The sequence below is a fragment of the Scardinius erythrophthalmus genome, assembly GCF_964197995.2.
Source record: "Scardinius erythrophthalmus genome assembly, chromosome: 14".
NCBI lineage: Eukaryota > Metazoa > Chordata > Actinopteri > Cypriniformes > Leuciscidae > Scardinius > Scardinius erythrophthalmus.
This window is the reverse complement of record NC_138234.1, coordinates 14,871,014-14,889,872: the sequence shown is the minus strand read 5'-3', so window position 1 is coordinate 14,889,872 and position 18,859 is coordinate 14,871,014. Positions and strand designations below refer to the sequence as shown.

Genomic DNA, 18,859 nt, shown 5'->3' with positions numbered 1-18,859 from the left:
CAGAAAAAAAAATACTTATATATTTTTATCTGAATTTTTTCCAGTACATTTTATAAATGAAAATATGAAAGATGGTTATAAGTCTCTTACCTTCTAGAGCATCAGCAGCTTCATCTTGCTTCATCTCTTTCAGGAAGTAGAGTGCCAGATCAAGAGCTGCTTCCTTGATACTCCATCTATCCTCATTATAGTCCTTCACTAAGTATTGTGTCTTTTCCTTTTGTAAAATTTTCTCAAACTTTTTCAGTTCATTTTGTAGAAATGTTATTATTTTGCCCTCAAGTTCCTACAAAGCAAGAAAAAGGAGAAGCAATTAGTCAGTGGAGACATCGGTAGCGCTCTTTGTTTCCTGCTTTCTATTTTCTACTTTTATTATAATTATATAATAATTATACAATATAATTATAATTATAATAATAACTATTGACTATAAGGAAGCTTTTTATTTGTTTTGCTCCTTACTGCACTTAAGTGGCAAATTGTCCCGCAGTAGTTTCGATTTCAGTCATTTGTGTGTTATAGGCTTTTGGTGTGGTAATCGTTAAGGCGTTCACAGCTGTAAAAGTTGATAAGCTGTATATTTATTTGGTATCCATTCCACTCCAGTGGAAACCCTCATGTTCAGCCTCCTTATGTGAAGACCAACTCAGCTAAGGACCTGAGAGTTTACATGCGCAAGTCCACCTAGTAAGGACACAGACAAGGCACTAAAGAGTCTCTCTTTTCCATTTCTGCTCTCATATATTTCCACCCTTTCTTTTCCCACATTTAAAATGTGCTTACAGTACATTAATGTTGTCTCTCAACAACACAAGCAGAAGGCAACTTAATCATGATAACCTGCAAACTATCAGCACCTCTTAAAGTGCACCTGTCTCTATTCGTTAGGATCTCTGGAATTGTCAGTCAGCTGTCAATAAAGCTCAAGTTCATTCCGGCCTTTGCTACTCAGTCAACTCTTAGTATCTTAGACTTGACTGAAACCTGGATTCATCCAGAGGATAAAGCAACCTCTGCTACTCTCTCTAACAACTTTTCCTTCTCTTACAACCCCAGTCAGTTTGGGAAGGGTTGGGAGTACCAGTAATTTATTTTCTAATAACGTCTAGGTTACGTATGTAACCCCTATAACCTGTTACGTACAAAGTGATCTGACGAATTGAGATCTTGCCGGAGAGAGCAATGAACTTCAAGTGTAACTAAATGAGCCAATGTGCAAGATTTGAATTGCATACTTCACCATGCAGCGCGGGTATAAATACGGAAGCGCGTGCAACGTTTCTGACGTAACGTTCGATGTTACGTCAGAAGGAATCTAAAGAATGGCAGCCTGTATGGCACCCCACTATTGCTGCCCCTTCCAGCGCTCCGTGTAAGCCACCTGATCCCCACTAGGGTGGAAGATGGGACAGGGATTATGCAGAGAATGTACATTACTGCTGTTCTGTTTGACCCATACATTAAGACTATGGATAAAACTGGAACCCTGCAGCTCCACATACAATATATTGCCATTCGTCTTCTGAGGCTTTCCACAAGGTTTAGGAGAGTCTTTTTTGGAATTTTTGACCATTCTTCAAGAAGCACATTTGTGAGGTTAGGCACTGATGTTGGATGAGAAGGCCTGGCTTGCAGTCTCTAATTCATACCAAAGGTGTTCTATTGGGTTGAGGTCAGGACTCAAGTTCCTTCCCACCAATCTCACTCATCCATGTCTTTATGGACCTTACTTTGTGCACTGGTGCAGTCACGTTGGAAAAGGAAAGGCCATCCCCAAACTGTTCCCACAAAGTTGAGAGCATGGAATTGTTCAAAATGTATTGGTATGCTGAAGCATTAAGAGTTACTTTCACTGGAACTAAGGGATCAAGCCCAACCCTTGAAAAACAACCCCACACCATAATCCCCCCTCCACCAAACTTTACACTTGACACAAGGCAGTCCGGCAAGTACCATTCTCCTGGCAACCGCCAAACCTAGACTCGTCCATCAGATTGCCAGACAGAGAAGCGTGGTTTGTCACTCTAGAGAACATGTCTCCAATGCTCTAGAGTCAAGTGATGGCGTGCTTTACACCACTGCTTTGCATTGCACTTGGTGATGTAAGAATTGGATGCAGCTGCACCACCTGGATTAGATCACCTAGGTTCTCCGTACACCATCTAGAGACCAGAGGTGGAGATTCCAGAAGTCTGGAGAAAGCAGGTGCTTCCTCAGAGAAATGCACCAGGGAGGGGCTGTCATGATGAGCATCATGCCAATAGGGCATAGGGCCGAACCGCTGATTCGGAATAAAATATTCGTAAAGGTTTTGAAGCTTCATGAAGCAGTGCTTCAACAAAGTATTGAGCAAAGGTAGTGAATACTGATGTACATGTGATTTTTTTCATTTTTTATTTTTTAATAAATTTGCAAAGATTTCAAACAAACTTTTTTCACATTGTCATTATGGGTTATTGTTTGTAGAATTTTGATGAAAATAATGAATTTAATCAATTTTGGAATAAGGCTGTAACATAACAAAATGTGGAAAATTGAAGTGCTGTGAATACTTTCCGGATGCACTGTATATAGCCACTCTGGAGAAACCAGTGATGTCAACTTCCAGCTCAGTTCAGGTCTCATATAATGCCGTCAATGCAGGCAGATCAATAATATTGTTGAAAAAGGTGGTAAAGTTGACAGTGGCAAGGAACCAAAACTCCATCAGGTGACAGAATGGAGAAAAAAACCTTGGGAGAAACCAGGCTCAGTCAGGGGCCAGTTCTCCTCTGTGTACACTGCGAACAGTGTATGATTATGATTCAGGCAGCATTACAGGTCAGAAGTCAGATTGCATCAGAACATTCAGAATATTCATCTAGTTCCATCTGGTTGAAGATCGGAGTCATCACAACGGTATGGAGACGGGTTTGTTGAGGATCAGTGCCCATGGCTCTTGTGTCAATGAGGCTTTCACAGGGGAGAGTCTAGTTGACATAATCTCTGCTGACACTTCAGGGATGCATTGTGGTCATGTCTAGGCGAAGGTCCTTCGTCTGATCTGGATATGGCAGTGCTACTGCAACATGCATCACCGCAGATGAGTACGTGTAGTATATCTTTAGCAAGTCAATGTTCAAACTGCCTCAAATGATACTGAGGGTAAGTTGCAGACGCTCAAAACACAATCATCTTCATTAACAGTAATGAGACTAAATGCACTTAGTGCTAATGCCGGTCTCTTTCCTATTGCGGTCTTTGATCTTGAAATTATCTGATGATACAGGTCTAAAATGCAGGTCTTATCTGATGCTTTTGTTGACATGAAATGTGAAATTTGCATATGGCGCAGGAAGATTAGATTTATATTCATTTTGCAGACACACATTTATGCGGCCAAGTGTAAATGTAAACGTTTTACCAAAGAAATCAGGTACATATCTGATCAGAGAAAACGCATGAACTAACCAGATGTAAAGCTGTGCTGAAGGCACGCCAGTTGCTACTGCTGGTGATGGAGTTAAAGAATGTCTAAAATATAAAAGAAGGAGAAGACTAAAATAGGCCCAATGCTGGCCCATGTGTGAGCTATGGCTTGGAAATTGGCCCAAAGCCCGACCCTAGGAGCATAAATAAGTTAGGGCCCATCAGGCTCAGACTGAAATGCAGGGCTCTAATACTGAGGACAAATAGCTCTATTTTTAATTTCCACATGATGATCCAATGGTACCTGCCCAAATCTTAAGACTGTCTGGTGGACATCTCGGCATGGATGAAAGAACATCACCTGCAGCTCAACCTGGCAAAGACAGAGTTTCTCATCTTCCCAGCCACTCCAACTGTACAGCAAAATTTCACCATCCAGCAAGGTTCATCAACAGTCATAAAATCTATTTTTACCAGAAATCTTGGGAGTAATCTTTGATGACCAGCTGACCTTCAAAGAGCAAAATGCAAAGACAGCTTGATCATGCAGCTTTGCACAGCACATCAGGAAGATCAGATACATATTCTCTGTTCTTTCACTTTTCCTTAATCCCTCCCTGTTCTAGTTTGAACATTTCTGAACAATGCCTGAAACTGTGCTTTATGGGCACTTCTCTTTTTGATGAATCGCTTGTATTCCTCATTTGGAAAAACAGTGTCTGCTAAATGAATAAATGTAAATGTAAAAAAAAAAGAGAGAGACAACAACATAAAATAACCAAATCTTAAATCCATTTGGTCAAAACTATTTAATCAGTTTATTAGCTTTCATTCCTTCATTCAAATTCTAATGGGCTCTTAAAAGGAAAATAAATTGAAAGTAACTGAATTGAAAAACTTGTTATAATATACATTTTAATTAGACATGTATGAAAATGTGTTTTTCCTACCTGGAAGATCTGCAGAAGATTGTCTTTGAAATTAATTTTGTTCCTTTCAGTCTGACGGTCTGAATCGTATGTTCCATACTGTATCCTGTTAACAAATAAAATACAGAATTTCCAGGCAAAATATTAGAGAAATATCCTGCATTCGCTATACATTGTTTAAGTATATAATCTGGGTACTTCTTTTTTTTCTTTAGCTCATGGCAATGATTGTGGTACTGACTAGTATTGGCTTGGTGCAATTATCATTGACCAATATCATTTTTTCGATACCGACACTAATTTTTGGAACTTGCTGACACCGCTACCTGTATTTTCACTGCATTTGTAATTTTTAAATGTACTGGGTAGAGAAACCAAAATAATATGAATCATGTTAGTTGGCTTAATTTGTTCAGCAAATTTACATTTCCTTCAGTTATTTTGATAGTTAAAAAGCCTGCTAAAATGTATTGTATGAGCTTTTTTTAATATCATATTTTATCTTTCAAAATATAAGACAGCACATTTTTAGAGTTACTCCAGCAGGACTCAAATGTTTAGACACCAGTGAAATATCACAATTCTCTTTTACAATTTAGATCAAATAAAAACTACTAGCCTAATTAAACAAGTAAGCAGTCAGTAATAAAATATGAACATATAATCAAATTACAAATAAATAAATACGATAGAACAAAGTAATCAAATGTGAAATATCACTGCATATTCATCACTGTATAAATTAAATATAAATGGATCTTTATTAAGTTACAAAATGTATTTAGTCAAGAGCAGTGAGTGATTTCTTTACAGATTTATTAGACTGCTGTCCCTTTAAGACCGAATGCACGGGTCCAATATGAATATACTGTCTACGTTCACTTGAAATAAAACTGACTATATTTATTAGGATACTCGCCAAAACTGATTTTTTATGTATAAATTTGTTTGAATTCGTCCGTAAAAGCGCAAGACATGAAAGATAATTAAATTCAGCATTCTTGAGCTGTCTCAGACACAGTTTTTTGGGCTGCGCTTTGGATGTTTGCATTCATGAAACTTCTTGGCCTGCAAACGTCTTGTAATAATATAGGCAACACACTACATGCCTCGTTATATTTTCTTTGCCATTGACATCCGACTTCTCACTGATGTCTGTAAAAAAAAAAGGACCCCCTCGACAAGCTTGTGCATCTGTGCCGCTGTGAGCTCAATCCACTGCGTGTTTTTTATCTGATCAGCTTGTGCACCACAGCTTTATAGGCGTTACTATGTTCTGTTTAATATTCCACTAATTAGATACATTTACTTTCCAGTGCATCCCTAAATTATCAATCTGCAAAAGGCTGTGATTTAATTAAATTACTACAAAGTCTGATGCACTACATGTTTCAGAGTTAAACGGAGCACTGTTTTAATTTACATGTGTGCAGCTTATCAGTGGCGTTGCTAGGACTAATTATTCGGGGCTCGAGCCCGAAAAGGTAATCAAAACTTTTTTTTTTTTTTTGTGACCAAAAATGTGAAAAATACCTCTAAATGATCGTCCATGACATTAACTACCTGTATAAGCGAACCCAATTTGTCTAGATCTGTAGTATTATTTCCTTTGTATAATGAGCTTGTCTTAATGTTTTAAATTATATAGATTATATTGTATTTTTGTTGCGAGTGTGAACTGCTCATGTGTTTGTATATTTCTCCAGTATCAGCCCTGGGACTTTTCACTGTTTGTATCACTCCGCTTGTCTGTGTTTGTGTGACTTGCATCATTAAGCCAGTTGGTGGTGACAACTGACTGTCTGAGTGAACAATTGAACATTAATTGAACTTATTAGTCTAAAAACATTGACTAACTTAGGAAAGAAACAAGTAGCTGAAACCAATCTTTAATGCTAATATAAATTGCTTTTGCCTTTGGACACAAAAATATTGCACTGGCGTTTGATTGAAATGTAACATCTATATAAATAAATCCTTGAAAGATTTCTCATTTAAGGGCATTCCTGTTTGGAATATGTGATTGCAGATTATTTATGCTTATTGTTGCAATGCATTTCCATTTTTTAGTGTGGATCATTAAATCGCAACATTTATCCTCATTCTCATTTTTAAGAATCTGTTATCTGCTTGACAAATAATGTATGCTACTGCCCACTGACATGCTTTTAAAACTATTGTTATCCAAACACCTTGAAATGCACATATGTATGTCTGAGAAATCCAAATTTTCAGGGGAGAGCATGCCCCCCAATCCCCCCAACTACCTGCCATTTGAATGCGTGTCTCTGTGTGGTAATGTGGGCTGGTGTGACAGAAAAAAAATGCTCCCTAGTGGCTGCATGTGTAACTACGTTATTGGACAGAAACTCCAGACTGAATTCAATAAAGAGTAAAGAAGCTTACAACACATCATGTTCTGTAATTTACTACATTTCTATCAAATACAACACAATGGAGAATTTTGCTAACACAGCAATGTAAAGTAAAACACATAAAATACCCTTTAGTAGCTGGTGTTGTTCCATCACTTAATCTAGGTGGATGTTCCATTGAGCGGTCGCTCTTCACAGACACACAGCTGAGTACACCAGAGTCTGATCTTTCACTAATGACACAAAGAACAGAGAAAAGAAAACCATCAGTCTCATTTGAAGAGATTGAAAGCAATTAAATACAGTATAGCTATTAGGGGTGTAACGGTACACGTATTCGTAACGAACTGTTTTGGTACAGGACTTCCGGTACTGTGCACATGTGTACCAAATAGTTAACAGTAGGCTTGTTTTATCTGCGGACGATACTTCGAAATTCAAGTTCCCACACCAACATATTAAGTATTATGTACATTTCATCCCGAAATTCGAACAATAAATGTGCTTTTGACGCTCTTTAATGTGGCATGAGCGGCGTGACAGATCACTGTATATGCGACGCAGTTCAAGCTGTGATCATCTCTTAAAGTTCCTCTTAAATAGTTACTTATAGAATAAACAAATGAACATCTGAATGTATGTTGAAGGATACATTATAACTTACTGAATCATCTTATATAGTGTAATCGCTAAATCAGTGTTTCAATGGCAGAAAGACATTGGTAAAATAGCTTAACAATATGTCATGTAGCATTACATTTACCTCAGGAAAGTTATTCAGTGTCCACAGCTTGTTAGTTCGCTAGAGAAATTAATTATTTTGCTAAATATATGCATTATATTAGCCTATACAATCATTATATTTACTTACCAGTTAGTGATGTCTTGATTATTTAATAGCCTATATGTTTAAATAAGTCTCTCATGAAAATTACATCCAATGTGTATAAAAGATTGTATTTCAACAACGAATTGGAGAAAACATAATTTTATAATTAGATTTAAAAGTTTTAAATTCAAAAACTTCCTTATGTGCAGTTTGCATGTTTGCATACAATGTGTTATTAAAATGGTGATTATTATATCTAAAAATAAATATTTGTGTATACTTTTTTTTTTTACTAAACAGTAAAAAAACTTTAAAAAATACAATATATATATATAAATAGCATCTGAATTTGTTGGCTAATAGTTTGGGCTCTGTTGTTAACCTTTAATATTATAGTAATGTGCAAGTAAGGGCTCCCCATAGTTTACAGCATTAGTAGAGCTATTTTTATATCCTTAAGAAACTTTTAGTTGTAACTGAATTCATTCCACAATTTGAAATCAGACACAATTTGTTCAGTAAACCACTGTTTAATAAAAAAAGAAGCAATTTTATGTTTAGTTTTCTCCCCCCTGCTGTACCGAACCCGTACCGAACCGTGACTTCAAAAAGGTATGTACCGAACCGTCGGTTTTGTGTAATGTTACACCCCTAATAGGTATGCATTCGTCTGTACTAAATTCTGTATATTTCCAAGTTTGAATCTGATTTTGATTTTGTATATAATATTGAAATACATATTTTTTTCCTTTATCTACACAACTTTGTCGATAATGTTGGAGAAACACATCTTCTGGTACTGTAGATGCAGTTCTTCACTATATTGAAGCTACTAATCCAGTACCACAAACACAATAAACACAAACTACAGTTCAATTTGACAGAAAAAATGCTTCTCCTCATGAGCCCTCTAGTGGCTGCATGTGTAAATATGTTATCAGAAAGAAGCTCCAGGCTGAGTTCAATACAGAGTAAAGCAGCTTACAATACAGCCAATGGCCAAAAGTTTTGAGAATGACACAAATATGAATTTTCACAAAGTCAGCTGCCTCAGTTTTTATGACGGCAATTTGCATATACTCCAGAATGTTATAAAGAGTGATCAGATGAATTGCAATTAATTTCAAAGTCCCTCTTTGCTATGAAAATTAACTTAATACCCTCCGAAGTTCCACTGCATTTCAGCCCTGCCACAAAAGGAATGATATTCGAATGACCGTGCTTCCCTCCCTCATGTCCCCCTGAGACGAGAGATTTCTGTATTTTTTGTCTGGAAAAAAATCCTCAGATGACGCAAAAATCGTCATTTTGTGTCATCGGAGGCTTTTCTGGCCAGAGGCTAGAGACCAGAGGTCGACCGATAGTCGGTTTTACCGATACCGATATTTAGGTTTGACCGTACATGCTGGTAACCGATTATTCAACCGATATTTTTTAAAATGGATACTAGATTAAAAACAAACATAACACTCCAAGAAAAACAGTGCTGAACTGAAATGTGCTAAATTAAATAAATATATAAATATGAATATATTCAAATGAGAAGGTCTAGGCCTACAGAACAAACTCTACAGAAAATAATTTAAACAATATTTTAAAATATTACAGGTCAAATGTGTGTTTCTTTAGCTATAACCTAGAAACATATGTACATTTCATAGGTAACACTTTGCAAATCCTATTTGTTAAAAATGATGTTTTATAGCTTTCATGAACTATATGCATTTTCAATATACAATATACATTTTTACTGCATGTATTCATATTTGAGCAATACATTTGTCCCTCGAACACTCATGTTAGTTCATAGTACTTTAAGGTAATAACAGATCAAATTAAAACTCAATTTAAAATGTATTACTAAATGTTGAAATTAACAAACTAACAGTGAATAATACTTCTACAACACTTATTAACCTTAGTTAATGCTAAAAATGGAATCTTACTGTAAAGTGTTACTATTTCATATAAATCCAATTGCCTTTAATAAATAATAATTTGTGCTATGCATTTTAGGAATATATTTTTTGGTATGTTGTCTTCTTTAATTATTTTTCTGTCTTTTCACCCTGTTTGATGTATGCTTGTTTTATGATGTTTTGTAAAGCACGTTGGTCAGCCTCGGCTGTATAAATGGTGCTATATAAATAAAAATAAACTTTGACATTTGACATTCTCAAAACTTCTGGCCACGGCTGTACATGTTCTGTAATTTAATCACATACACCACAATGGAGAAAGTAGCTAACAGCAATGTAATGTAAAACACATGAGATACCTTTTGGTAGCTGATGTTGTTTTCTCACTTAATTCTGGTGGTTGTCCAATTGATTGGTCACTCTTCACTGACACAGAGCTGAAAACATCAGAGTCTGATATTTCACTAATGACACAAAGAACAGAGAAAATTATTAAATACAGTATAGCTATGCAGTTTTCTTTCTCTCTACAATAGATGGTTGTATTTATGTTTGGCTGCCTGTCTCTTTCACTGGTGAATTTATGCACCCTAGTGGCTTCCTGTGTAATAGTATTACTCCAGACTAATCTCACAAAAGAGTAAATCAACTTACCAGACATCTCATTCTGTGATTTATTGTTTTATTCAGTCAAGTTATCACATAAAACTTAGCAAAAGTAATGTGCATTAAATACCTGAAAGGTGATGATGTTTTTTTCTCACTGAAGTTTGGTACTTCACCTATTGAACGGTCACTCTTCATAGACACAGAGCTGGACACTGAGTCTGATCTTTCTCTAATGACACAAATAACAGAGAAAAAAAACTTTACTGATGAACTGAACTGAGACTTCGTCCTAAAAAACTGATCAGGTCAGCTACATTGGAATCTAAACTGGTAAAGTCAAGTGATGCGCTGGTTCCTCACCCTTAACAATATTCACTTCACTAAAAACACATGTGGATCTACACTGTACGTGTTTTATTATGTGTAGTGTTTATTTAATATGTGTAGTTTTTACTGCGCCATTGTGTGCAATTAGGAAGCCCTGTTTGCCATGTATATTTCTATATGTTTACATGTTATTAAAGTTTCCACATTATTTACATTTACTATGCACTACATCCAGCTGGTTGTTATCGCAGAATAAACCCCAATGTGAATTGGAGAACACAAAAGATTGACACAAGTCAATGACAATGTTTATTTACATAATATATATAATATAAATATAAATAATAACATGAAATACTATTTTGAATACATCAAAACTTTAAAAATCTGACCTGTTTATTATGTTATTATCCTTTACAATGTACAAAACAATCATGAACATGAACACCACAACATTAATTTACGTTTCGTTTGTATGAAACAAGATAGTGCGAGTCCTCGCTGTAGCACCAGAGACATGAATAAGCACTGTTAAATATGTAATATATGATCAGCATGATGTAACAGACCATGAATGGTTGCATTGAGAGAATCATGTGTATGTGACGTCTTTGAGATGGTCAAGCAAGTGAGGTAAATGGAAAGCTCTATCTGTCCAAATTTTGTACACACTTGTCAGACAGCTGCGACACATTAAGACAGCTGACAGGTTTGGGAGTGTACTGATGTACAGGAAGAATCATTCAATAAATTGAAACAAATTATTGCCACAGCACATGTTTTGAAGTGCTACAATCCAGAAGAAGACCTAGTTCTTCAGTGCGACTCCTCTGAAACAGGATTGGATGGAGCACTTCTACTGGCAGGACATCAAGTTGCTTTTTGTAGCAGAGCACTTATGCCTGCGGGTATGCTAAAATAGCAAAAGAATGCCTGGAAATCCTGTTTGGGGTGGAGAAACAACACCAGGACACTGTGGTTCATTCTGACCACAAACCCCTAGAAACAATAAGAAAGCACTTCTTGATGCACCAAAGAGAATGTTTTTGAGACATCAGCGATATGACAACAATGTTGTCTAAGTTCCGGGTTGACTAATGCATCTAGCAGACACCCTCAGCAGAGCGTATTTACAAGAGTATTATGAAGGTAAAAGGATGCCATAAAGAACTGCATGCGCAGGGTATAATTTGTGAAAGTGTACATAAGATTGCAAGTGTAAATTAAATTTGCATGCGCAAGAGAAGATTTGTAAAGGTGTAAATCGCCTTTCAAGTGTAAGAATTCTTTTTTTTGCAGCATTTTACTGTTATTCGTAAGTGTAATTCAAGTATTGTGAAACTGGAGCTTCATGCTAACGCAAAATAAATAGGATCTGTATTCTTCTGACTTCCATTTTTCCACGCTTACACTTTTGGCATGTTTTTTTTTTTCGCACAAATACGGCCAAAAGTATCACAGGCCTGTGAACAGCAATTTGCAACTGAAAGCAACAGAGTCAGGAACTGCAAAACAGATTAATTGCGTAAAATCAAACTTTGTGTAAAAAATAAGCTGTTTCAAATGTCTAAATGACTTGTGTGCATGGGACAAAAAAGTTCCCGAAATAACCCGATTTGTACAGTCACGTCTTTCTTTTACTTGTGCTTCCAGTTTTGGCACGATTCTCCCACTTACTGAGTTTTGCAAGCGTGAAGAGGAGGGTGGGTCCACCTTCTTCATGTAGCCAATCAAATGAACTTCTCGATGACTCTCATCTGATTGGTTCAATAAACAAGCCAGTCACCAGAACACATCTTATTCTTCATTTGGCTCAGAAACGTTCTCATGCCGAAATGATACTTTTAATGCACACATACATGTTAAATAAATAAATAAATAAACAAATAAACATAAATCATGATTGCTTAATAAGCAGTTTTTAGGCTAATTAAGGCTGACTGACATTCATACTGAATTTCAAGCTGGTTAACATTATTGGATTGAAATTTTATACATTATATAATCTGTTACACCATTGAGCTGATGTTAAACTTTACAATCAAAACATTTAATACCCATTCTTTATGTAATAATACCATTCTAGTAGTAATTATGACACACCTTGTGTCAAAAATGATTGATGGCTTTGACCTTTGACCTTTTGACAGGTTGAACTTCCGGGGTCAGGGATTAACCTTTGCCCTTCCTAGCCCTAAATCATGTGGTTTTGACAGTTAGTTTGACCTATTGACTCTCTCTATTATATGTCATAGTTTTGACAGTTAGTTTGACCTTTTTAACCCGGCTAGCCCTCAATCATGTATTTTTGACGGATGGTTTTGATGAATGTTTGAAGCCGGTTTCAAGAAGGGTTATATGGGGTGTGTGTCTGTGTGCGCGCCCTCCCACCCTCCGCATCGGGTACTGTGTTTAAACAACGTCACACAAAAACATTCTATCCTTTAAAATAAATATCTGGCTAATTAAACTAAAGTTGAAAAACATTCTGTTCTTTAAAAGTGTATAAATGAAATGGTTATATTTCATATAGGGTGGGAGGGGGCGCGCACAGACACACACCCCATATAACCCTTCTTGACACCGGCTTCAAACATTCATCAAAACCATCCGTCAAAAATACATGATTGAGGGCTAGCCGGGTTAAAAAGGTCAAACTAACTGTCAAAACTATGACATATAATAGGGAGAGTCAATAGGTCAAACTAACTGTCAAAACCACATGATTTAGGGCTAGGAAGGGCAAAGGTTAATCCCTGACCCCGGAAGTTCAACCCGTCAAATGGTCAAAACCATCAATCATTTTTGACACAAGGTGGGTCATAATTACTACTACTCATTCTGATGCAGTGTTTTTCAAGTCATGTGACATGAAACATGATTTCATGGTATTTAACACTCAATTATATATTTTGGAATACTGTCTTGGTCGCACTGTCAATATTGATTCTGATTAGTGATAACTTTCATGTGAGTGATTATGCTATTATATGTAACTAGTATGAATAACAAAATGCTTTCTCTGTGTCCAGATTCAACTGTAATGAAAAACTGATACTAAATCAACATAAACTCAACTTTGACAAAAAAGTAACTAATTATGTCTGGAAAAAAAAACTAGCACACAGAGAATACACAGCATCTATTATGCTTATATAGGGCTATACAGACATCTAGTGGTTACGCGATGTCATTGCAGGTGATAAATGGTGTTTTAGGAGCATCTCATAATTTAGAGATGATCTTAAAATACACATTAAAGGGAAAAAATATTATTGCAATTCATAGTACAATAATAATAATAATAATTCTGGAATCCTCCCGGTCAGTAGACAGGTGAAATTATGCATGCAGTAGTGCAGATACTAGGCCTACATTCAGCAGCATCAAGATTACACACTGATATGGCCTGATGAGAAGGATACATGCACTCAGTGAATACACAGAAATGTTCTTTCTTCACACACAAGCTCGAAATTCAGTATGGATTCATATAGTCAACCTAATGGTGCACAGCTTATTAAGCAATCATGATTTATTTGTTTATTTATTTATTTAGCATGTAGGCCTATGTGTGCATTAAAAGTATAATTTCGGCAACGAGAACGTTTCTGAGCCAAATGAAGAATAAGATGTGTCCTGGTGACTGGCGTGTTTATTGAACCAATCAGATACGAGAAAATTGAGAGTCATTGAGAAGCTCGTCTGATTGGCTACAAGAAGGTAGACCCGCCCTCCTCTTCACGCTTGCAAAACTCAGTGAGTGAGAGAATCGTGCCAAAACTGGAGGCGCAAGTAAAAGAAAGACGCAACTGTACAAATCGGGTTATTTTGGGAACTTTTTTACCCCATGAAAAAAATGGAAGTCAGAAGAATACAGATCCCATTTATTTTGCCTTAGCATGAAGCTGCAGTTTCACAATACATGAATTACACTTACGAATAACAGTAAAATGCAGCAAATATTTTTTTCTTACATTTGAATGGCAAGACTGGCAGTCCAAATTCGATTTTTGTGCATATCCGATTGAAATCCGATTTATCAAGTGTGAACAAAGTGTGAATGTAATTTTTACAAACCATAGGCCTATGTGGCACATTTCTGGAAATCTGTTTCAGTCTGACCGCTCTGATCGGATATTGTGTGGTTTAAGTGACTTTCTCACGGCACGTATAACATAAACATCAGACGTTGTTATAGGAAACATGCTGAAAGTTGCCATAGAAACCAATGCAGACTATGGTCAAAAGTGGGAACTGATTTGTTTTCATTAAACAACAGATCATGTCTCACCACAGTTGACTATTTTTCCAACTTATGGGAAGTAGACTGTCTCACAGACACCAGGTCAAGCACAGTGATATAAAAGTTAAAGGCCCATGGGATTCCAGATAACAGGCCAGGTAGAGCTTACAAGAATTCAAACAGTTCAGCACAGCTTGGGAATTCAGGCATGTAACATGATAAAATCATCTCCAGCATATCTGAAAAACAAAGGCAAAGCTGAGCATGCAGTATTCAAGTACCAGATTCAAAACTCATGAGCTCGATCAGCCCAAAACCGGCATCCGACCAGCGCGGAAGGTCTTTACGTGTTACTGTCCTTTTCTCGAGGCAAAGTATTTTTTGATTAAATGCAATACATTTGAATATGTATTTTTTCTCATTATTTCATCGGACTCCATAAATGAAAAGGTTTTAATGATATCTGAGCATCATTAAATGTGAGCGAATGTTTGACTCTTTAATGAAAATAAAGTCAAAGTCAGTTAGAATAATCAAATGTAACAATTTATTATGTCAGGTAAATGTATCATGCCAATTTCATAATCAATTCAGAGATAATCAATACAAAACATCAAAAGCTCTGGATTAAAAAGAAGAGATGCGAACCTGATATTAAAATACATGATGCTGAATTCTTTGAGGTGAAAGAGATGTAGATTAGAATGACTCTCAGGTGAGACTTTCGTCTCAATAGTGCACGAGGGGGAGTTCAAATGTTAATTTCCAGAGAGGTCCTTTGTCCTCTCAGGGTCTGGTCGCTCTTCAACCAGACTGTCCGGCATCTCCTAATTTCTCAATTCTTACAGTTAGCAGAAGAACTCAAGCATCACTGCAGACACAAGAAGACTGTCTCACAGACACCCGGTCAAGCACAGTGATATAAAAGTTAATGGCCCATGGGATTCCAGACACAGTGATCTCTGATAACAGGCCACAGTAGAGCTAACAAGAATTCAAACAGTTCAGCACAACTTGGGAATTCAGGCATGTAACATGATAAAATCATCTCCAGCATATCTGAAAAACAATGGCAAAGCTGAGCATGCAGTATTCAAGAGCCAGATTCAATGCCAGTCCTGTACAAAGACTCAAGCATCACTGCAGACACAAGACAGTCTCCTGCAGCCAGGTATGATAAACAAGGAACTTGCAGTTAAGGACAACCAATGCAAACAGGCCTACTACTACAATAGAGAAGCAAAAGGTCTTTAGGAAGGAGAAAAAGTAAGAGTTCAGTTGGACACGAAACACTGAACAGTCCAGACACCAGCAAACGTGATGTTGTTCACAAAGTTTTTTTGCATACAGTGACTATAGGTGTGTTTAAAAAAAGGAGGATGTTACAATATGGTCAGCAGGATGTTATATACAGATATGGTTGAATTGAGAGTCCTGTAAATGTGACGTCATTGAGATGCACAACCATGTGAAGTAAAGTGCTGAGAAGCAAGCATCCTTTATTGTTTGAAACCAGAGACAGAGTGAACCTAGGATATAACAAGCACCAGCTTGAAATAGCTGGATGAGCGGTCGGTTATACTCCATTGCTATTGATGAAGGAAATAGCATTTTAAGAAAATTTCAGACTTAGGAAAGGATCAAGTATTCCAGAGGGCCACATGATAAACATATTTATCTGTGATAAATGTTCCTGTATATTAAATATTAGACCAGTGTCAAGCTGTTTTTAACCTGCAATAATCTAAAAACATTTATAGGATGTTCTAAATTGAAGTTTTGCACAGCATTTATCATGACAATCATTCTTTGAGCCAACAAAAGTTCGTTACACACACAAAACAAATTTTAAGCAGTGTTTAAAATGATTTTCTAAAAACAGACGGAGTCTTACCTCTGTTCCTCTGGAAGACTCATCTCAGAGGAACAGTCTTTTCCCGGGTCCGCTGACATAATGCAGCTAAACTGCCAGTGCAAACAGATCAGCACAATCCGCCATCCAGTATGACCTGGAGATGACAATATGTAACTGAGATGAATAACATGATAGTTCAGAGTGATAAATGATGAAAAACTGAGACAAAACTATTCATTTAAAACAAAATGTGACAACCCCAATACAACAAAAACTTTGCAAATTTACAATGTATTTCAATCATTATTTTTCAACTGTAGCAAATTAGCTCTAAAGAAATATTAATAATCAATCATAACTTGTTATAATTGATTATGAATATTTGGGTCAGTTAATAGAATTAACTTAATGTAGTAAAATTAATAGCAGGGAAACTCCTCTGTTGTTGATTTATGGATCTTTGTTTTAAGCGTGCTCAGGTTACATTGACCGTTGGTTCTATCATAAAATACACAGTATCAAAAAATAATAGAATTAAAAGACAGTACAAGACAGTAAATCATTCACACAATGTTCTGGGAAACATGTTCTGTTATAGATCAGTTTGCCTAAATGAATGCAGGAAATGTCTGTTTTAAGATCTGATTCTGTCTCCCCTATGGCCTCCGTCTTAATCACATGACCACATTTATTTATATATATATATATACAGTGTTTATATCCAGTTGCATATATATATATATATATATATTTATATTGCATATATATATATATATATATATATATATATATATATATATATATATATATATATATATATATATATATATATATATATATATGCAACCGGATATAAACACTGTGTTCAAGACTTTTTTTTGACTATTTTTTATTTATTATTTACTTTCAATATTGCAGTTTTCATATACAATTTACACACATATTTGCTCAACTTCTCATTACCTTGTTGAATTTGAACTCTTTTTCACTTGTCATTACTCATGGTTACATTCATATCCACAATATATACAGTATTATATATATATATATATATATATATATATATATATATATATATATATATATATATATATATATATATATATATATATATATTCAGTTAATTAACTTGCTTTCATCTCTGCACAACACATGGCTCTAAACATTTAGCAATGCAGGGAATAAACATTACAAAGACTGAACCCATATGTAGCCTATTACTTTATTGAATTTGACATGATTTACACTCATATTTGCTCAACCTTTAATTACCTGGATACATTAGAGTCCTTTGTCATGACGTTATTTGTTCATTACTTTAAGTAACAATTTATTCATTACTTTAAGCACAATCTATTTTATTATTTTCGAATGCTCCTAAAATAATTGATTAAATGTGAATTGTCATGGTCATATAACACTTTTCAATCAGGTAAATTTGTCAACATTATTTAATGTATAACTAACATTAAACCTTGATCAACACATTTGTTACTGTATTTGTTAATCTTTGTTTACGTTAGATAGCCTGTTTGTTCTTGTTACAGCGCATTAACAAATACAACTCTTGATTTTAATAATGTAGGCTATTAGTAAATGTTAAAATTAACTAAGACTAATATGCCGTAGAAGTGTTCATTATTAGTTCATGTTAACAAATGTAGTTAATAAATTAACATTATTGTAAAGTGTTACCGAATATATAATTAATCAGGCTACTATGTGAACCAAACTATTTAGTCACCAAACATAAAACTTTGGTTTGCCTAACGGTCTGGTTTAAATAGCCATGCTCGATTGCGCAGTCGAAAATGAAAGAACAAATGGGGGTTGGTGGACATTCAGAAACGCATTATTCGTTTTCAGTAACACTTTTCAACTAATGTTTAAATAGGCTATATCCGTGTCTTGCAAAAGATAACTAGACCTCCGGAATAAAAACAGCCCTAGTCTAATTCGAATTTAAATCACGCTTACACCATATAACTGTAATCGATTAGTATTAAAACTTACGTGCAGTCTTGTGCAATAAGAAGAGATTTGAAACACTTTCGGTGCTTGTTCTGTCTTTTGCGCTTGTAGCTTGTCACATGGCACTTTTCCAAAACAGTCTCTGTGAAAAGATTCTGCGTCATCGACAACTGCGCGTGTATTTCTAGACTTTGGGAACGATTAACAGCAATGGCAGCCAATCTTACGTCTTCATTTTCCAGAGAAGGTCAGTGGTTAATCGGTTCTGAACGCGCGTTGCTAAAACACATGCTTGTCCACTGCAGCGACTGAAATCCGCTCAATACTGCTGCTCAAAACGCCATATCCTGGGATGTGTCTGTGAGTGTATGGATGTGTTCAGGCTAGACAT

The 18,859-nt window shown here is 35.8% G+C and overlaps 1 protein-coding gene and 1 long non-coding RNA gene across 3 annotated transcripts in view; one reads left to right on the top strand and one right to left on the bottom strand.

Annotated features, from left to right (window-relative positions):
- The window catches only part of LOC308702501 (uncharacterized protein), a 63,232-nt gene extending 44,373 nt beyond the window's left edge, over positions 1 to 18,859 (bottom strand). The window contains exons 1-8 of one of the 2 annotated variants that reach the window (XM_081385402.1): positions 18,696 to 18,859; positions 18,511 to 18,610; positions 16,537 to 16,651; positions 10,197 to 10,298; positions 9,820 to 9,924; positions 6,841 to 6,945; positions 4,359 to 4,443; positions 91 to 286 (exon numbers count right to left, since the gene is read on the bottom strand). In XM_081385402.1, the coding sequence (XP_081241528.1) occupies positions 91 to 286; positions 4,359 to 4,443; positions 6,841 to 6,945; positions 9,820 to 9,924; positions 10,197 to 10,298; positions 16,537 to 16,595 (652 nt within the window). In that variant the 5' untranslated portion in view covers positions 16,596 to 16,651; positions 18,511 to 18,610; positions 18,696 to 18,859. Of the gene's footprint in view, positions 1 to 90; positions 287 to 4,358; positions 4,444 to 6,840; positions 6,946 to 9,819; positions 9,925 to 10,196; positions 10,299 to 16,536; positions 16,652 to 18,510 lie in introns of both variants that reach the window. The other variant, XM_081385401.1, reaches the window with a different exon arrangement.
- LOC308702533 lies at positions 14,340 to 16,391 on the top strand. The gene is made up of 3 exons (XR_014031615.1): positions 14,340 to 14,683; positions 14,738 to 15,181; positions 15,326 to 16,391. It is a non-coding gene; the product is annotated as an uncharacterized lncRNA (long non-coding RNA).